Source organism: Syngnathus leptorhynchus, chromosome 16 (genome assembly GCF_054491065.1).
Source record: "Syngnathus leptorhynchus isolate UIUO chromosome 16, UIUO_Slep, whole genome shotgun sequence".
NCBI classification, from domain to species: Eukaryota; Metazoa; Chordata; class Actinopteri; order Syngnathiformes; family Syngnathidae; genus Syngnathus; species Syngnathus leptorhynchus.
This window is the reverse complement of record NC_141210.1, coordinates 1,756,615-1,776,108: the sequence shown is the minus strand read 5'-3', so window position 1 is coordinate 1,776,108 and position 19,494 is coordinate 1,756,615. Positions and strand designations below refer to the sequence as shown.

The following is a 19,494-nucleotide window of genomic DNA, read 5'->3' as shown; positions in this document are numbered from 1 at the left end:
CATGCACTTCCCGCAATCATTCTCACACAGAATAAAAGACTACGGTGAGTTGTCAATGACATTTAATGACAGCTTTTGATACAGCCAATCGAGTTGACTATTTGAAAATTCCAAGTGGTTCCGATCACGGCTGTTAAAATGTCAGTCTTGAGAAGTGTACCGTGAAAGAGAGGTCAAAAGTCTCCTTTATCAGCAACATAGAAAAAGAACAAACATTCACCTTTTAAAGCGAGAAACTGAAACGAGTCGGGCCTGTGACCCTGCGCAGGCCAAGCAGCATCCGGAATGAATACAAGAATCTCACTTGATGGCTACTTGTGCTAAAGGTTGATCAAATGTGTACTCTTTGGCCTCGGAGGTGGGCCAAATGCTTGGCTGCAACCACTAACTATGAAACACGAGTGGAGCCAGCGGGACAATCCGTTGATATCTCTGCACAGTTACGAGAAGTAACGAGCGTAAGGGCTGAATTGAAAAGAAAATAGACTTTCAGAATAACCGTACTATGGTGACGTCTAAAAAAATGTGACCGTCTCAATAGAACTCTTGTCTTTTCGCTGCGGCCCTAATACACATGTAACAATTGACATCCACGTGGTAAGAAATTTTTCAAACAAACCAAAGAGATATTTCTCAAGGCAGAAGAAAATCTAAATTATATACATCTTTCTTTGTCCCCCTTTTTCAAAAGCAAAAAGACAAGGACAACTAAATGTACACATTTCAAGACAGACAACTTGAAAAAAGAAAAAAAAAGAAGATAAATAGCATTGTTTTCCTTTGCACAGCAAGTCAGAGGAGCCATGTGATGTCACTCAAAGTGTGTTTTGGGACTGGCTCACTATGGCAGGCTAACGGAACATTTGCTTGGTGTTTGACTAGTACTTGTTATACTAGTATATGGACAATTCAGTGTGCTAGTACGGCTTGCCGCACTACCCTGTAACATTTTCTTTTTTTTAAATCCAAATTTCCAGGTAGGAGCGAGTTAAGAGCTTGAGCAGCTCTCCGGTAAAGGCGTCAAGATGCTACGGCGTCACGAAGGAGGAAATAAGTCGACCTCAGACGTTCCTGGTCCTCATTGTGCTACCAATTCTGTACTCTGAGATGTTGGAATTTGCATTCCTCGAGTATCAACGACGAAGCACCATGAATACCATCGAAGGGTTCTCAATTGTCTCGTCTTATGTTGTTCTTCTTCTTCTTAGTCTTCTCTATACATTCGACTCCACAAAGGGTCTTTTGGCTTTGACGGGAGAAGCGGGACCTGTCTTTTTATTGACCGGCAGTGTTCGTGCGAGCTTCATGTCGATATAAGGCAGCTTCTGACCGCTGGCCGGCAACACGTCGTAGTAGGGCAGCTGCTTGTCATAGTGGCCGTTATTGTTGCTGCGGTTGTGATAGGCCACGGAGAAGGCTTGCTGCGATTGGACCGGATGCTCGGCTTGTTTGCCGGGCGACGTGACGATGGTGTCCACCGAAGACACGGCCCACGATCGAGAGGGGCTGAGGCCGGACGAAGAAGCGGGCGGAGCCTGTTGCTGATACTGTTGGAGCACTCGTACGGTTTTGTCATTCAGACCCATGTAAGGCGTGTTCCGAGACGAACGAACGGCCTCTCCGGGATAAGTCCCGCCTCCGACGACACACTCGGCCTGGGGAGAGGAGTTGAGCGGCGGGTCATCGGGCTGTTCTTTAAAAGGTAAGTCCACGTGCTGCGTGGAAGCCGAGGTCCTGAAAGTCGGGCCTCGGATGGCCTGCTGGCCGCCAGACAGGCTGCCGCTGCTGGTGGAGAAGCATACGTTGACGGGTCGGTGGGGTAGAGCGGGAGAGGTCGATTGGATGCCCGGCGGGTGCCGAAGGTAGTGATGATCATCAGGTGGAGCTTTGGCCATTTCGGTGACTTCCATGGGGTAATAAGCGGCTTTGGATTGGTTGCGGCTGTACTGACGGGCTTGGCCAAAGCGAGTCATTCCCCCTCCGTAGGCGGGTGTCGGTTTTGACTGGTAAAGCGGGTCAACATCTGCGCTCTCTTGAAGGTACAAAGCTCCGCAAGCCACGCCCGCTTGCTGTTTCATCTCAAAGGGGTTCGGGCAAAGACCGTCCCCGAGTTCCGCAAGTTCTTTTGGCAGTTGGGCAAATTGGGAGTAGGTCGAACTACCCAAGACCACGTTAGAGTGAACCGATGAACCGGCTTGACTCGTTCTGACCACTTGGACTTTAGCTGGTTGTAGCCACTGGTTTTGAGTGGGGAAAGATCTCAGTTGGTGGTGATGCTGCTGCAGTGCCTGGTTCTGGTCTGCGTGATGAGCGGAAAATAACTTGCGCTCTGATATGGGGCTGGTGGGCTGCAAGTTCTGCCGCGGAGAGGTCGGAGGGCTGAAACATTGGTAGGCGGGTGCCGGGTGAGAGGGGGAGGAAGAAGGCGAATGGCCGGGACTCGACTTGGGCCGATGCACATTATGGGTCGGCGAGAGGGAAGGTGGCAACTGCGCCCCTTGACGACCGTAGACATTATGAGCGGTAGAATCTCCTTTCCACTGATCTTCTTCATTCTCCTCATCCTTGGAAAAGGCCTCATTGGCGTGAACGTGCAGGTATTCCGAATTTCTAAGCCCTGCGTCGTCGTGAGAGACGTTTCCTTGCGGCGCGGAGTCCGGTTGTTGCACGTGTTGTCGACACTCTTCCTTGACCCGAGATAGCAGGCGTTGAATCTCTCGGTTGGAAGGACAAAGGCGGCTGGCTTCCAGAAGATCTTCTAGGGCTGCATGAAATTGCCTAGATTTGGAGAAATACATCCAAATATAGATCATATCGATGACATCTCGTTTTAAGGGCTTCGGGTTAGCTCACCTGCGACTGCGTTTAGCACGCGCTCTGGCGTAAAAGGCCTCATACGATTTGGCTTTTAGCTCCAAAGCCTTGGTAGCAAACTCCTCGGCGAGGGCAAAATCCTACGAGTGGAAATTTCCGTTTGAGATGGACGAGGCATTGCAAAAAATAAATAAAAGAATGCTTCAGCGTGTGTTTATGCCAGGACGGCGCTACTCACGTTCATCTTGCGGCGACAACGTGACAGGTTGAGGAGCACGCACACTCTCAGCTGTTTGAAAGTCTTCATCTCGTCCGCTGGAAACTTCTGGAGCGCAGACTGATAGGAATGCGCGGCTTCTCTCACGTGACCTTGCTATACGCATACATCAGAAACATGCCGTAAAGTGGTTTTCCCTTCTAGCACAATTTCCATTTCATCAAGTTGGTGTCTTACCTTATACAGTTTGTCACCCTCCTGGACTAATTTACTGATGAGGACCATTAAAATGTCTGGTTTGGATGTTGCCATGGCCCAGGTTGCTGGTCCTACACACACACACAAACACGTCAAACGTGAAATAATGGAAACTTGACTTTGCTAAATGTGTTCTTTTGTCTTGTCCCTCAAACAAATTGATTGGGGAAAAAGACAACTTACCTATTTCGGCTCCTTTTTTGAGCAAAGCAATGACGGCTGAAGTGTTCCTGCATCCGACGGCTCGGTCCAGCGGTCGCATCCCGCTGGAGTCGACGTGTTCCACCGATGCACCGTGATCAACCAGATGCTTCACCTGCCGCAAAGCAGAGGCCAAACTTGATCGCGCTGTGTCGTTGGAAAGATTTCTAAAGACGCCATCTATTTGTATTTACGGACCACTTCGGGATCACCGCGGAACGCGGCCAGATCCAACGGTGTCCGGCCGCTGCGGTCACTATGCGTCGTGGCTGCACCTCTCGCCACCAACTCTCTGACCAATGGGAGCTGGCCTTTCAGACACGCCCAGCTCAGCGCGGTCAAGCCTTCCCTGTCTGCCTGATCCAGGCACGCACCTGAGAGAGAGAGAGAGAATGAATCCAAATGAAATAAAATAAATTAAATACAAATTAATGATTTTTTTTTTCAAAACATTTATTATTCATTCATTCAATATTGTTATTTTTATTCATGCTACGGTGAGCTTTTCTTTACCGTGATCCAACAGCAATTTGGCGGTGGTCATGTGACCTTCGGAGGCCGCTGTCATCAAAGCCGTGCGGCCTTGTTGGTCCACCATATTCACTTGCGCCCCGTGATTCAATAACAACTCAACAACCTGATAAAAGAGGGCCACACAGATTGAGAAGACAAATAACAAGTTTGTTTTATGTGAGTGTTGTCTGCTCCTACCTGCCAATGTCCCCGCCTGACCGCACAGAAGAGCGCTACGACGCTTTGTCTGCTGCATTGCTCCAGAGCGCCACCTTGATCCAACAACAGCTTGCAGACGGACAACCTGCCACCTCCTGCTGCTGCTGTCAGGGCTATGGGAAAAAGAAAAAAAAAGAAATGGTATAATTCATTTGCAAACCTCTAATCAGATGCTCTAAGTACATTCAAGTTTTTTTAAGTTGGACACTTATGGGGAATAAATGTAAATATACCTTATTTTGGTATGTTTAACAAGTTGGTAATATTACAAATAACAGAAACCAATAGTGTCACGATATACTATTGTACCTGTCTCGCCCCACAGACTGTCAGGTGTGTTGATGCCAGGTATCTCCTCCTCTTTATGATCTTCCTCTGAAGGATCCAGGAGATACGACACAATCTACACACAACATACACAATCTTTCAATGTATCTTTCATTGTTTTGGGGGGAAATTCAACAAATCAAAAGTACTCGCGGTATCTTCCGTGACTCAATTGCGGAACCGAACATCTGTATGCATGTACCTCTGCGTGGCCCATGCTGGCAGCTGCAGTCAGAGCTTGCTGCAGCGCCTGACTCCTGCTCACCCCCCTCTGGCCACAGCAGGAGGTGCAGCTCCATTGGGCGTGCTTCAGAAGGAAACGTAGCACGTGGAGGTGACCCCTCTGAGCTGCATGCACGGCAACGCAGCGACCTGAGCTGTCAACGTGACCAACCTGAACAGAAGCAAAGACACCATTTTTCCACCCTAAAAACTCCTGTTCCAAAAATATGTTCATTGTGATGTTGCATACCTTGGCTTTATGCTGACTAAGCAGGGTGATAACATCCAGATGTCCAGCGGACGCAGCAAATCCTAATGCGGTCAAGCCATCTTGTGATTGAGTATCAACCTATATCAAATGTTAGCATAGGTTAGCTTTAACAAAATCTTTATTTGCAATGTATTATTTTTTTTTTGGAATACCTGAGCTCCATGATCGAGTAAAAGGGCTACGGCGTCCCCATGGCCCAAATGAGCGTGGACACAAAGCAGGGGGGCATTATTGAGGACACCGCTCCGATAATCCACATCAGCCCCGCTCATCATCAGTAATCTGCTCACCTGGATAAGAAAGGAAGGTAAATTAAAGTCAAGTAAAATAACGCAATCATGTACTCTAACAATTCAACTTAGTACCATAGTTAGTCATATAGGGGTTACACTCTGCTGTGTATTACCTTGATGTTGGGCGTATAAAGATTTCGCAATGATGCGAGAGCATGGTTCAAGTTCTCGCTACTGTAAGACATCCACAGGCCCTGCAGAATTGAGGAGGAAATCCCAAGCTTCTTGCTTAAGCCCTGTTACATGACAGAAAGCGCCACAGGTTAAAAAAATAAAATAAAAAAAATGTGATCACAGCGGGACGAGGACATTTATTATGCCGGATCAATTCATGACTAAATGAGCTTGCCTTGTAAATGTGAGCTTTTAAGATGTGATGTCCCAGCTCAAGTATCTGCTGTGGGTTTAGTTTCCCTCCCTGTCTGCAGAGCCAGAAAGCCAGCAGTGTATGACCGCTCCTGCAGGAAAACAATCAACAATGTCTTTAGCATGTTAAGATTTCGAGTAGAGCACTCAGGAGATGCTGCTTCTCAAAATACCTGGGGTCACAAAGGAACCTGTTGTCCTGCCCTTCATCCCTCCACACAAGCCATTCCCTGAAGGAGGTGTGGTTTACCATGCGACTACCGTCGGATCGCTGCAGGAGGAAAGGCAAGAGCTGCTCCAGATGTTGCTTGAACTCCGCCCACTGCATCGCCCCACCGGTCAGAGCGCCAGCATTGATCACCTCAAAAAGCTTGAAGAGGAAAGATTTGCAGGGTTCAGGATTAAAACAGGAAAAAATAATTTGAATGATGTTGGGATGTTGTGTCAAATGTGATAAAAATAATAAAAAGAAATAAATAGAATGACAGCTGTTGTTTCCACTCAATTATGTCTTAACAAATGTGTGTTTATCCATTTTGTCGAATATTGAACAAAATGAGATTCCATTGATTGATTGTGCGTACCTGTTGGTCAGTCAACGGGTGCAGCGTTGCCACGGTTACATTCAGAAGTGGTATGATTCTCAAGAAAGATGACTGCGTAGGAAACCGCATGTTTAGTTGCAACAGATACACCTCTGCCAGATTCACTGGAACCACCTTCAGAAGCAAAGAAGCACAAGGGTGTTATTTCTAATTGTCTTTAACTCTCTTCAATTTCCTTCCCACCTTACACACCTTAAAGCTGGAACTCTTAAGGACCAGGTATCCTCCCTCTATCAAGTCCAGGGTCAGCTTCAGGTAGAGGTATGAGCCTTTGCTTAGGGACTTTAGATGGCTTACTAGCTTGCTTAGCGCCATGTTGTCCAAGCGACCGTTGCTTAGCGACACATTGCTCTGAATGTCAGGGCTGTTGTTGATACGTTGCATCAGGTAACCCTAAATCAAGATCGTTGGTTCAGTGTACCAGGATAGAAGATCCCAAATCCAGTCAATTCATCTGTGTGCTACCTGCAGGTCTTGATCTATGGCGATGTTTTCTTCCATCCTGTCTAAAGAGATGCCGTGAAAAGGTAAAGACCGAGCGATGTCCTGTTTGGAGACAAGAAAGAAAGTTCACGGAATGAATTTGATGAGCTTCATATTCATCCCTGTGGCGAAACGACCTACCTGTTGATTGGTCCTGACAGTAGCAATGATCTTTAACCATGAAGGAAATTTGGGAATGTTCCGGGACAAAAAAGAGGTCAGCGTGTCGCCGTAATCTGGCCGATGGAACTCTGCCTCATTTAGCCCATCAATCAGTAGAATGATGCCCGCCCCCTCCACGTGCAGCTTCCTCTCTAGAGAAAAACAAAGCAGAATTGATTTGCCACTATTTTTTCAAACAGAGGGAAAAAAAACAGGCTGCGATCCTTTTTTTTTTTTACCCTTGTAAAGACTCTCCAAAGGCTCGAGAATTCCTTTCTGGAGAGCCGAGCTCGGGTCTTGGATGCAGGATCGCAGACTGAGTGAGGTCTGAAGTTGAGGCGAGCGATGCAGCAGCTCTCGATATGCCGAGAGCTTCGGAGCTTCGGTTAACATGGCTGCCGTGTTGTGGACGAACTCCGGTACCAAGCACGTGTGACAGTTATCAGCTTGACAGAAATGATAAGAAACGACCTGCAAAGACAGACATTGGATATAACATTGAACCTAGCATAGTTGTTGTTTCATTCATGTAGCAGAGGTGTGTGTGTGTGTGCAAATGGGTTCTACACATGACAGATGTTATTCAACATTCTGTTATTACTTGGCAGTAGCTATGCATCATTTCCCTTTTGGCTGTCAGCAGCAAGCCTACAGGTCATAAATCGCAGCCCTCAATGTTATGAAATGGCTCTCGGGCCACATGTCAGATAAATGTTTCAGGAGTGTGATGCTATAAAAAAAAGAAGTCTTGACTCCAACGTCATGCTTGACAGCTTCTTTGATTTGAAGCGTCTGCGGTCTCAAAGGTAGTTAGGAACTCATGGCTGGAAAATGTCCATAACAGAGCAGGGAGGTTGTGTAATCACATTTTCTCTAACTCTTGCCGTTCAAATTGTTTGCTCAGCAATTATTATACACGATCTGATATATTTGATTTTTTTCCACAATGGATGCAAACATCTTAAAATGTGCATGCAGACTTTAAAGTCGAAGGAATATTCTTTTTTTTTTCTTGATCTGTTCTATTAATCAAGGTTGCGACCTGTCCTGCGAGCCTCAGGAGCGCCTCCTGCTGTCTCCTCTTGATCTCAGGAGTCCCTGGACAGCTTTCCCCTCCTCCTTCTCCTGCTCCTCCTCTTCCCAATGAATCATGGGGGAAAGATTCTCCATCTGGAATAGAAGGAGAGACTTCATGTCAAGCACACATGCAAAAACATCTCCCCAACTATGACTGCTACTTAACAATACGGATATCTCACTGCTTTAGTGTTTTATTTTCCACTATATCATCAGGCCATTTGGTTTGGCAGCGCATGTAGTAGTTGTTGGTTACCAAGTTGGCCGATTCCGTTCCTTCTGCATGATGACTCAGCTGTCTGGTATATGAGGTTTTCTTTGCGGGTGGAATAATGCATTGGGGGTCGAAAAAATACACGCCAAGCCGCTTTTGGTCTCTAAGTTGTCTCCAGCTGATACTCTGTGCATTTTATAGTCCAAATTTTTCATTCGACCAGCAGACTGTAAAGCGTGCTTTTTTTGTTTGAATGTACTCAATCTGAATCTATACAGATGCATTTTTAAGTATTATTATTATTATTATAATTTTTATACCCGGATCCAGATCATTTTATTTTGTGCGGCGACGATTCAACGAAATAAATTCGACGTTGCCAGAGAACATATGGGGTTTGATTTTGGAAATTCCACTGCATTTAATTTGAACGACAGTTTGACATTCTCTGCTTCTACTCACATTTGGGCAGCGTCTGGTTGCCAGCAGATGTTGGCCACATCCGGTTGCCATGACAACTGAGCGCCACCAGCCGGGCAATGATGGCCGTCTTGCCAAAACCCATATTTCCCACAATCACCACCCCTCGATTGATTAAAGGGTCATCGCTGGAGAGACACGTGTCCATTTCCTGGAAGAGCCATTCCCTTCCGGTAAACCTCGTCCCAGACAACAATCCGGGAATTTCAAAATGGAGGGGCTTCAGGTTAAGATAAGGAGTCAACTGAACTGCAGAGAAGGAAAGAAAACATTGAGGGACTTATTGCACATGTTGTAAAATTCTCCAAATGTTTTTTTACTGTGTGTCTTTACCTCGCTTTTCCTGTTGACTTCGACTTCCAGAATTCTGTCTGGGCATTCTGAGGGATGCCCTGGAAGGAGTCAACCTTTGCTGTTCATCAAGGTAGGCCAGATCTTCGAGTTGAGCAGAACTAGTGGCTGAACAACAAAAAGACACACTCTTAGTTTAACAACTAACACAGTCATCTTTAAGATGTGCAAACATTCACATTGCAAGATAGTAGACAAATATGATGCAACCATAATTCGACACTACATTACATGTCAGGGAATCATTGAAAGAAAAGAGATTTGTCTTCACAAAAAGATTCAGTTGCCTTGTATACAAAAAGAGAGAAACTCACCAAATGGAGTCACAAGCAACACCACAGTGAACGTTAGCGCTTACTCTGCTTCATATCCTGTGCGTGCGTGTGTGTGTGTTATGAGACGTCATACATGTTACTTACTTCCTTCCTTTCCCAAGTGCTCTTCTCGAGCGTTCATAAGTCAGTGACCAAGAAGAAAGGGGAAGGGAGGTTAAGATAAAAAATATTTAAAAAAAATCCCCCTTTATACTTTTAAATTCCAATGCAGGTATGAGTGCCCCAGTTACTTTTTGTACAGCAACGTCTTTCTTTTTAAAACCTTTGAGGTAAATGACGAATTGAATTATTCTATGCAAGCTCTACAACTTTCCTGTGTGGTGAGTTCACAAAAATTGGAGGAGAGAAAGATTTCCTTCCTAACAGGAAGAGCGGTGGGGGGGGGGGGGGGGGGGGACTGAGACACACATGAACACAAACATAAACCATTCATCTTACCAGCAACCGAATTGGGGCGAGGCATAAGGTAGAGCGGGATGGAGTGGGTGGATCCGGACAAGCGGTTCGAGTCTCGTCCCCAATCTGGGTGGAGTTTGTTAAGGCTGTATGTGGAAGCCATGTTGTCCTCCGCCCCATAGAGCAAGTCATCGTTGGAGCTTCCTGTAGCCATCATACAGGAAGAGGAAGTCGATGCCATCACTGGCCTCCAGAGTTTGAGGCTGTTGCCTTGGTAACCGCCGCTGGGGTTCTTGGCGTCATCGCGCTCTGGTGCTGATTCAGCTGAATAGCTGGTCAGTGTAGCTGAAAGATGTTTTAGTCTAGAATTAATCATCTTGAGCTTCTCGTGCTGAACTACATCTATCTGCAATCAATCGTCTTCAAATCAATTGACATACCTATGATGCCACTATCTCTGCTCTCAAGTGTAGACGTGGGGGAGGTGACAGAGGCAAGGATGGATGCTTTGTTGTTGCCCTCCACACCAGCAGGGGGCTGTAGTGTGCATGTGGGGGATGTGTTGCTGCTGTCCAAACTGGAGGAAGGTGAAATCCTCTGAGAGAGAGAAGAGGAAAAAATATGTGTTCTTGAAACCATTTGTGTGAAGCTGCTGTTACTTGAATGAGAACTTTACGTTGTCATGAAAGAGAATCATTTCAACTTCTTTGAGAATCACATTTACTGACATTTACCTGTCCATCCACTTGGGCATGGTGAGGTGATCCAGGTTCTTCATGAATGATCTTTTCTCCCAATAAAAAGCCCAGTCGGGTCATCAGGGCATCAGCCGCCTCATCGACTGAGGGAGGTGGCCCCAAATCCTCCTCTTCTCCTGCATATCCCGAGAGAGGGGGAAAAAAAAAAAGGTTTCACTGATATAAATGTCAAACAGATCTGCTAATGAGATCCCGGATGAGCACAATTAAAGGAAAAGCTGTTCCACATTATCAAGCAAGCATAATGGTTAAAAAGAAGAATCCAAAAAAAGATTTTCATCCAGTGCTCTGAAAAGGCTGAACATTTCAAGAAAAATCATCGTACTGTTAATTAATGGGTCAAAACTACTACAATCAGTCCCTTTGTTAGTGAAGCCGAACTCTGGGCTGTTTTCATTCCCAGTACATCCGAGATTTATTTTTCCCCATCTTACAAGCCTTTCACAGTTTAGTTGAAGATTTGTTGTAACTATTTTGGCTCTTTCTGGGAAGCAATCTTTTTCTCTGGTACGTAAAAGTATCCATCTGTTTTCACTGCAATATCCCCCACTTTCCAACCGCATGAACAGAAAATGAAAGGGACACCAATTAAAGTGCAACTTGCGTACGTTCAAAGTTGGGACTCTGGAAATGGCTCCCGTGTTGAATTCTTGTAATCGTTTCGAAACTCCATGTTGCATTAGTTTCATTTGTAGATTTCAAGCTCATAAAATGAAAATAACGTTTTTATCATCGAAACCACACGTGACTTTTGGCTAAATGAAAACATTTATGGCTTCATCATTCTGTTCCACTCAACACAAACGCAAGACCACATTCTTCCGCGTGTTTTGGAAACCACAGCATGAAAAATCATACTGCCTCGAAAGAGTCTATAATTACAGCTATAAATTGATGACTGGTGGACTAAATAATAGAAAGGCATTGTGCGTGCCACCACACAGTCATGTGTGGTCAGTCAATGACAGAGCAGGGCAAAAATAAAACGCAAAGACACAAGCGGGTAGTCTTTCCATTTCATTCTCCGGAGTTGCTAAAGCCTTTTGAGTTCTTACAACTATTCTTCACCTTCTTCTATCCACTTGCCTGATTTTTAAAGTCTGTAACTTTGTGTTCAACAGTGGGGGAATTTCGTGTCCCACACGTTTCCAAAGTTGGGATTTGTCAAGCCTGTCTAAAAATATCCTAAATGTTAGGCTACTTTCTAAAACGGAGAAAATCAAAAGCCAAAACCACTTACCGGAAGTAAGCTGGAATCAAAAATATCAAAGTTGGAGAAGGAATGTGCACCGTTTTTGACATGACATCTTAGTGCTCTTTGTGACAGGTTTGCTTTGATTGACAGAAAAGTAACTCCGCAAAAATAGGCCTTTTACTGTTTTGGGGTAATTCACTTATTTTTACTTTTTTTTTTCTTTAATAAATGTGAGTAGATACATATTTGTTTTTTTTAGCATATGGACCCAAATTCAACTTCACTCTCACCTTCCTCAGATGTTCTCCCTCTCCTGTTTCTCCTTTCTCCATTGACGGGACGATCGACCCAATCCCGACACAGATCCGAGTTTTCCTCGTGAGTCAGACAGCAGCATACGTAAAACAGCAAGCTTCGCAGAAGGGACGACGACGCATTGCCCAAGGTGCCGACCGGCCCGCAACGGCAGTTCTCGGCGAACCTCCACGGGTGATCCACGGAGGCCCGCTCATGCCTACACCACACGGTCCTGGAACGGGCGCAGGCTTTCAAAATAGCCGCCGTGCAGTCCATAACTAGCTACCATCCAGGTTGTAATTGGTTCAGAGTGTTTCCATGTGGAAGGTGGCGTCACTACATCAAAGGGTGGCCCAGAAAAGCGCTTGAAGAAGGAAAAAGCTCTTTCCACACCTTTCGGCTGTGATCATTTCACCCAAAAAAGAAAAAAAAGAATCATCACCACCACAGAGCTTCTGAGCTCCACCTTCTTCAGAGAACACAAAGGAAAGAACAGACGGTGGGAATAAGCAGATAAGCCAACCAGTCTCTCCTGGAATAGAAGAAAGCACTCAAGATACTCTAGCTTAAACTCCACAGAGGCATCATAAAAAGAGAAGAGTAGAACACGAAAAGAGAGTTAATGGTCAGGTAATCGAACGTCCACGCACTCATAGAGAGCTTTTAACGCTGACCGCAACTCAGAACAGACCAAGGGGGGGCGGGGGGGGTCCACTGCTCCTTTTTCCTCTTAAAAAGTACAAAGCATTTTCATTCGCAGGGTGATCCGCTCCAGATAAAGTTTGCATGAAGAAGCACAAAGAAAAATGTCTGCAAGTCTTCCCATTTTTTTTCTTTTCCACAGCAGAGCCTCCATATCTGGTCTGAAAGACGATCTCTCTCTCTCTCTCTCGTCTGACTGCGGCGCAAATCACACACTCCCCTCCTCCAACCAAAACACACACACACTCTTGCACACCAAGGAGAAAGAGGGACGGATAGAGCCAGTAGCTCAACACACAGCAATTTTCTTCCAGAGAAAAGTTTTTTTTTCTCTCTTTTAGAAGGCTAAAAAAAAAACTAGGGGCAAGATCATCTGATCAACAACCTGCACCGCTACAAAAATGCATCTGGATAGAAAATAAAAAGTGCTTGTTGACTATATTTGATTCCGATTCCGATTTTCTCCATGTTTTAAGATAATATGACTGCCTAACCCTAAATGTAGGTCACAGAGCCTTATTGGTAATAGCTTGTCTATTTGACAAAATGAAGGTCTGCGCAACAACCACACTGACTGCAATCCAATCCAATTGTATCGCCTTTCATTTATGCGTCTCCAGAGACTCCGGTGATTTCTGCAAAATGGGAAAACATTTTTTACTCCCACATAAAGGCTATATATTTTTTTTTTGGTGGCCTTTCAGTTCTCCAAAATCTGCAGGCGATAAGTGACGTTTACGCTCACGAGTAGTCCATAGGTCAATAGGATTCCTCCCATTCCCAGTTGATTGTCATTCACTACACAAACATTGGATTTCTTGAAGAATTGGCTGACTGTGTGGAAAAGAATGCAGGCCAACAGCCAGAAAAGTGACAAGCCATACAAAAGCACAAGAATGTGCTAAGTGGACACTTCATTTTTTAGAAAATTCCAATTTCACACTCCAAATCAATTCTCGTTTTTTGTTGCTATGTGACGAAAGAGGAATGAAGATTGGATGATGTTTTTCTGATGTTCCCGTTTTGGCCTGCACATGGGAGTGTTTAGTGGAAGTGTGTCAAATCAACCCAACGGAGGAGGAAGGGAAGCACAAGCAGGAGTGGATGACATTTCTGGGTTTTATCTCTCGCTGAGGAAAACGAGGAGGGTTCAAAGTTCAAACCACCCCTTTTTTTTACCAGACACAATATGACACACGGCTTTATCTGAGTCAAGATAGGAAAGGGGAGGGTGCTCTGGAAAAGTTCAGCTGTACTTGTGCTTTGGGTGTTTCGGGTCTGTCAAGATCATAAACCCGACTTGTGTCCCAGAAGCAGACCAAGGATCAGCCCTCTTAATCCAAAACCAGCGAGTGGCCTTTGTCTGCGGCTACGCTAGCGGATTTAATGGTCCTCTTTTTTTTCTTTTTTGCTGTCCCTATGATGCCCAAGCGACTCAGAACTTTTTTTTTTTTCAAAAGAATGCTTCAACAAAAAACGGATTCACCTCCATTTGACATTTAATCACAAAGTATAAAGATGTGAATGTTTTGGGCTGCTTGACTGTTTTTTTAGACTCACCAGTTGTTCTTTTGGCCTGACGAATGTTAAGAGGAGAGGAAGGAAGGGAGCGAGTAGATCCTTCTGTCAGTCTCGTGTCTGAGCTTGTGGACTCAATACTGCCACCACCTGTCAGGAGAAAATATTCAAATACTGTATAGAGCACATAGAAAGATTTTTTTTTTTTGATGGACCATCGTTCTTAGTTCATAGTTGGGTTTACATTTACAGATTGCTTATGTTGTGTAAACTGGAAGCGTTTTCGTGATATTGTTTTTAGCTTTCTGTATGCTAACCATCTATGGTACCAGTCTCATTATTTATTACAAGTAAATCCATAGCGGCCCTTTTACGATTAAGAACCACAAATTAGAAGAATAGAAAAGAGCTATTCATTTCATATCATTTTAAGAAATATATTTGATAAATTTTATGCATCTACAGTACGAGCGGTATCGGTACGTGGTATCGGTACCGGTGACATGAGTACTCGATGACATTACAATTTCCTTTCACTGATTGGTGAGGGGAATCCCATTGTTTGAACTGTCAATTATCTACATGGAATATGGTCCTTGGCTTGATAACAAAGCTTCACATTCTATCATCTGACCTTCTGGTAAAAAGCCCGACACAATCCAAGATCTGTTTCACAAGACTCATAATGACACACGGGTGATACTGACCACCGTTGTTCTTGCGGCTTTTGCTTCCCAGCAACATCTTCAGACTGTTTCGGAACATGATTGCTCACGATGAACTTCCTGTCAAAAAATAAAGAAATAAGATGATGCATAAATGATGGACATGATGACGATAATGCAGATACAAAAGAAAGGGTTATGCAATATATTAAAAAGGAAAAGTTAAAGGGTGGAACTGATGCAACCAGTAAAGCAGACTCATGCTTGAAGATAATAGTTGTTCTGTAAACACAATGCTGGCTTGATGTTGTTGGGTCAACAGGGTTTTAGGGGCTTCATCCCAGTTGTTTGGGACCTTTTTGACCCATCTGCTTATTCATTCTTTTTTTGTTGAAGCTAATGTCTCCATCTGCTGCAGTTTTCTTCCAGTGCTTTATGGGCCCCTTGTATTTTTTCGGGGGGCTTTCATTCATATACAGTCTCGAATGCACAACCTGTCACAGTCCCATCTGGGCTTTTAAATCGGGTCTGTTAATCTACTTGGTGAGCGCGATCATAAATGCAACCTGTAGCGTGGTCAAATTGAACCACTATGCATTCCAGGCCTAAATCCTATAAAACACCAGCACTCTCTGCATAGCTCGTCTAGGAAAAGACATAATCCTCATCTAAGAGCTGTCCCACAAAATCCTAATTGCAGCGACTAGTTGTCGTCTTATTTCTTTGATATAACATGCAGTATCTTATCATAATGTGTGTCAGTGTGCTAATCCTCAATGACATGCAGGCATGAAAAGAAAGATAGGCTTGAGTGTAAAAAAAGCAACGCTGCATCTACCCACATGGCTCCGCATAATAAAAAAAGACACATTGCAGAACATATGGTGGTTGGAAAATACTAGTACACGACAATATTGAATCTGGATGAATGTGTCAGTTGTGCATCATGATCAGATCTGATATATATATATACAAATATATGAGTCGTTTTTTTTTTGTTTTTTTTACCAACTATGATAACCTCAGTAATGTTACAGAAGAAGAGGCAGAACTTTTCTTCAAGGCACCACTGCATTTGTCCATTGAGGACTTTTTGAGCTACTGGCCAACGGTCCAATAAAGACGAGGCTTTTCTTGGCATCCTACATCTGAACCAAAAATCAAACATCTTTACTCCCCTCTGGTCACGTCCTGTTAGAGCTCTGGTAGTTAACAAGAAATGCGGGAAATACAGAAACTGATTTCATGTCTTATCCCTGAGTCACTTGCGGCAGTCTGTGGCAAGTAAACATGACTCAGCGCTGGCATGGCGTCAAGCTCATTCATGTGAATCACACATGCACAAGCATGGACACACACACACACACACACACACACACACACACACACACACACACACACACACACACACAAACACAGACCATCTGTCGTCAGTTACTGCTCTATATGACCTCCCATATTCTTGTTAGCAAGGGTGGGCTCTGGGATATTGGCCTGACTCCCCCCACCCACTGTTTTGACTCTATATGCTAATGACGATGCAAAAAAAAAAAAGAAAAACTTGAATACATGCCCTGGTGGATTTCGTTTCAGCTTTATGGTTGTTCTAAAGGCTTAATATCCCGACTTTCACCGGCTTGTTCTACAGTCTTGCATTGTTTAAATGTATAGAAGGGTCCCCCTTTTGACAGCACAGATGGATGACCCAATTAGTGGCGAGCAATGATTTAATGCTACCATCTGACATCAGATGCAAATGTAATTCAATGCAAAAGTGCAAATCATTTCAACACCTATTAAAATCTATTTAATGTTTCAATCGTGCAAACGCTTGTATTTCAGTGCTAAGAAATAAACACAACATGCTCAATTCTATCTTACATGAGCAGGTCTTTTAATGCACAATCTATCTTCATTTGAGACATGCAGAAAATTGTTACACTGTTTCAGCATCGAGGAAATGAAATTACCAACACTGCTGAGCCAAAGTCTGCTCAGCTGTGGGCTGTAATAAGAATATAATAAGAAGCCTTAGGCACTGAGGAGTGATTAAAGATAAGAAGTTGGCGTTGGAAATTGTTACGTGTAGTACTTGGCAAATGAACTCATTTAATAATTTGCATGGATGTGATTAAATTAAAAAAAAAAAAAGTTACACTGGTGTCTTTCCATACTAAAATTTCACAATACGATTCTTACTGAGATCCACCTTTATAAGACAAATAACATAATAGAACATCTATGGCGGAACCCACATCGTCATTTGTGTTTTGATTTATTTTAAACGTGTTTATTTTTTTATTATTTTTATCTTAAAAAATGAGGAAGTTTTGAATATTATTTATTTTAAATATTTTCAGATGAGTAGTCTTAAAAATCCTCATGGCTGCCACAATGGCAACTATCTGACAACTGGGTTGAAAACATGTATTAAAAAATGCACAGCACACACACACAAACGTGTCTTGGGACCTTAACCCCGACAAAATAGAAAGCTGTAAACATCATCAAGGACGACAGTCAAGCAACCTGCACTCTACTCTCTCTTTCCATCTGGAAAACCATAGCGGAGCACTAAATCATACAGCGCCCAACGCTACTACATCTTGCTTCCAAATAATAAACAGACCTTGCTCACGACACTGTTTTACTTTCATTAAATATCAAGGCTACTACAAATAGAATACAAAACACATCGGACTCAAAAATGAGGATGAAATAAGAGAATACATCTAAATAAAATCATCATGAAATTACAAGAGCTCTACCTTTAATTAGCACACGCGAGTAATCTAATTAACTAATGACTGCCGTGGTGGGAGGGATTTTAATCACAGTCACATTAAATCCAGACTACAGACTACAAGGTTAGTCAGATTAGCGTGGGATTACATCCATCTGCACTGCCACTGTTTAGGAACAGAAGTCAGTGGGAGGGGGACAAAATTGGTCAAAAAAACACACACATGATACAAATATTTGCCTTTGTTGTAAATTAACTTTACTCCCTCTTTCTTTGTTGCTTTAAAAGCACACTTATTGAGTGTTTGTGTAGTCTTTTGATAACATCATGTTTGCTTTCTTGTTCTTTTGAAAATATATATATATTTTTAAATTGCTCCAGTCTTGCCTTCCTGATTCCCTGCAGGATTCGGAACCACCTTTTGCCTCCGTACTCAACCATGCAAACCTGACGTTTTATGACAACTTCACTAGACCTCATTTCAGCCAGGATCAAAGAAATTATTTTTCTTTTGACTTTTTTTTTTTTTTATGGCTCTCAAATATACTTTCCCTAAGAACTGTGTGGTAGAGTCCACTACCTTCAGGTATTTTGGTCGACATTTTCTGAATAAATGGGTAGAAAAATGGATGCTTGGTGATGGATGTTGGATGAATGGGCAGATGTATATGATGGACAGATGGGTAAACAAGGAACATATACAAACATACAGAGCCATAATTGTGATATGAAGGCAGGGGGGGGGATGAGTTATGTTGTAATGTGCCCGATAATCCCCTCATTTCTTCACAAAGGATTTATTTCCTGTCAAAACAACTGGTAACCACCAGCTGTCTCCAATAGGAAAAGTTTCATCCTTTGTGCTCTTTTTCCACAAATACACAATTAGCAAACACTTCATGTATTGTCATCAATTTGAATGTCTGTGACTATCCAACAAGAACGTCATTATTTTCATTCTCAAATGAGGAAATGTGTCAACTGTATGACAGACAATAAAACACCCGATGAATTCAATATTAACAATATGGATTCATGTTTTCATATGCAATCAAATGTAATATACAAAAGAATGTGACAGCAATTATGACTTACAGTAACAAGCACACCCAACGTGGTATTGTTGATTTAATGGCACTGGACTGGAAAAGGATGTGAGGCAATGCAAAACGCACGCAATTATTTACAACCAAAAAAATAAATAAAATAGGACAATAATGAACCTACCGCGACTTGCGTAGTTGCCTTCAAGTGAGCAGAGGTCCAAATGGCGTCATTAATGGCAGATAATAGGTCGGTCACGGTCGGGGCGATATCAAGCCCTCGATGTGTACTCTCCTGTAAATAAACCAGCAGTTGTGCCGGAGCAAGACTCCCACGCCCCGGTCATGGCCGGCTATTTTCATGTCCTTCTTAGTAGTGGCGATAGATAGTACAAATGTCTCCCTACCTACCTACCGGCAAAGGCTACGGCTTGACGTGACGTCTGGGAAGCCTCTCTGGCACTCGTCGAGAAGCGGATGATGAATTATTCATGAGAGGGGTGTGGCCAATACGCTCGGTGGGTGCGCGTGCGTGAATGTACGTGAACGCGCGTGAGCATATCGGCGCAATCCACGGACTCCTAACAACAAATTCGGTGTGACAGCAGCTGTCAGGGGTCCCTCTTGTGGTCAAAATAGAGTATAACATGGCGATAGAGTCGTTTCAGTACAGGGGAGCCTCGGTTTACGATGCTGGAGACGTAAATTGAACGCACCGTCGTATAGCGCCCAAATTAAGATAACGCAGCAGTAAAGTCATAATCAGAGT

At 43.7% G+C, this 19,494-nt stretch overlaps 1 protein-coding gene across 3 annotated transcripts; it reads right to left on the bottom strand.

Moving 5' to 3' along the window:
- Nucleotides 1-47: 47 nt before the first annotated feature.
- On the bottom strand, nt 48-19,165 carry LOC147043909 (protein TANC2-like). 3 transcript variants are annotated; one of them, XM_085932869.1, is made up of 29 exons: nt 18,910-19,165; nt 14,982-15,059; nt 14,317-14,424; nt 10,533-10,678; nt 10,245-10,401; nt 9,847-10,149; nt 9,056-9,181; nt 8,705-8,971; nt 7,994-8,121; nt 7,191-7,422; nt 6,931-7,103; nt 6,772-6,852; nt 6,499-6,699; nt 6,286-6,420; nt 5,875-6,071; nt 5,685-5,793; nt 5,449-5,571; nt 5,195-5,332; nt 5,022-5,120; nt 4,752-4,943; nt 4,532-4,625; nt 4,202-4,335; nt 4,004-4,127; nt 3,689-3,864; nt 3,473-3,605; nt 3,269-3,360; nt 3,053-3,187; nt 2,854-2,954; nt 48-2,778 (listed from the first exon to the last, which is right to left on the bottom strand). In XM_085932869.1, the coding sequence occupies exons 2-29, from the start codon at nt 15,037-15,039 to the stop codon at nt 1,215-1,217; spliced, it is 5,526 nt and encodes a 1,841-aa protein (XP_085788995.1). In that variant the 5' UTR covers nt 15,040-15,059; nt 18,910-19,165; the 3' UTR covers nt 48-1,214. The 3 variants fall into 3 exon arrangements, with proteins under 3 accessions (XP_085788995.1, XP_085788993.1, XP_085788994.1); XM_085932867.1 differs by lacking the exon at nt 18,910-19,165 and having other exon boundaries at nt 12,048-14,424; nt 14,982-15,031; XM_085932868.1 differs by lacking the exon at nt 18,910-19,165 and having other exon boundaries at nt 10,539-10,678; nt 12,048-14,424; nt 14,982-15,031.
- Between the last annotated feature and the right edge of the window lie 329 nt (nt 19,166-19,494).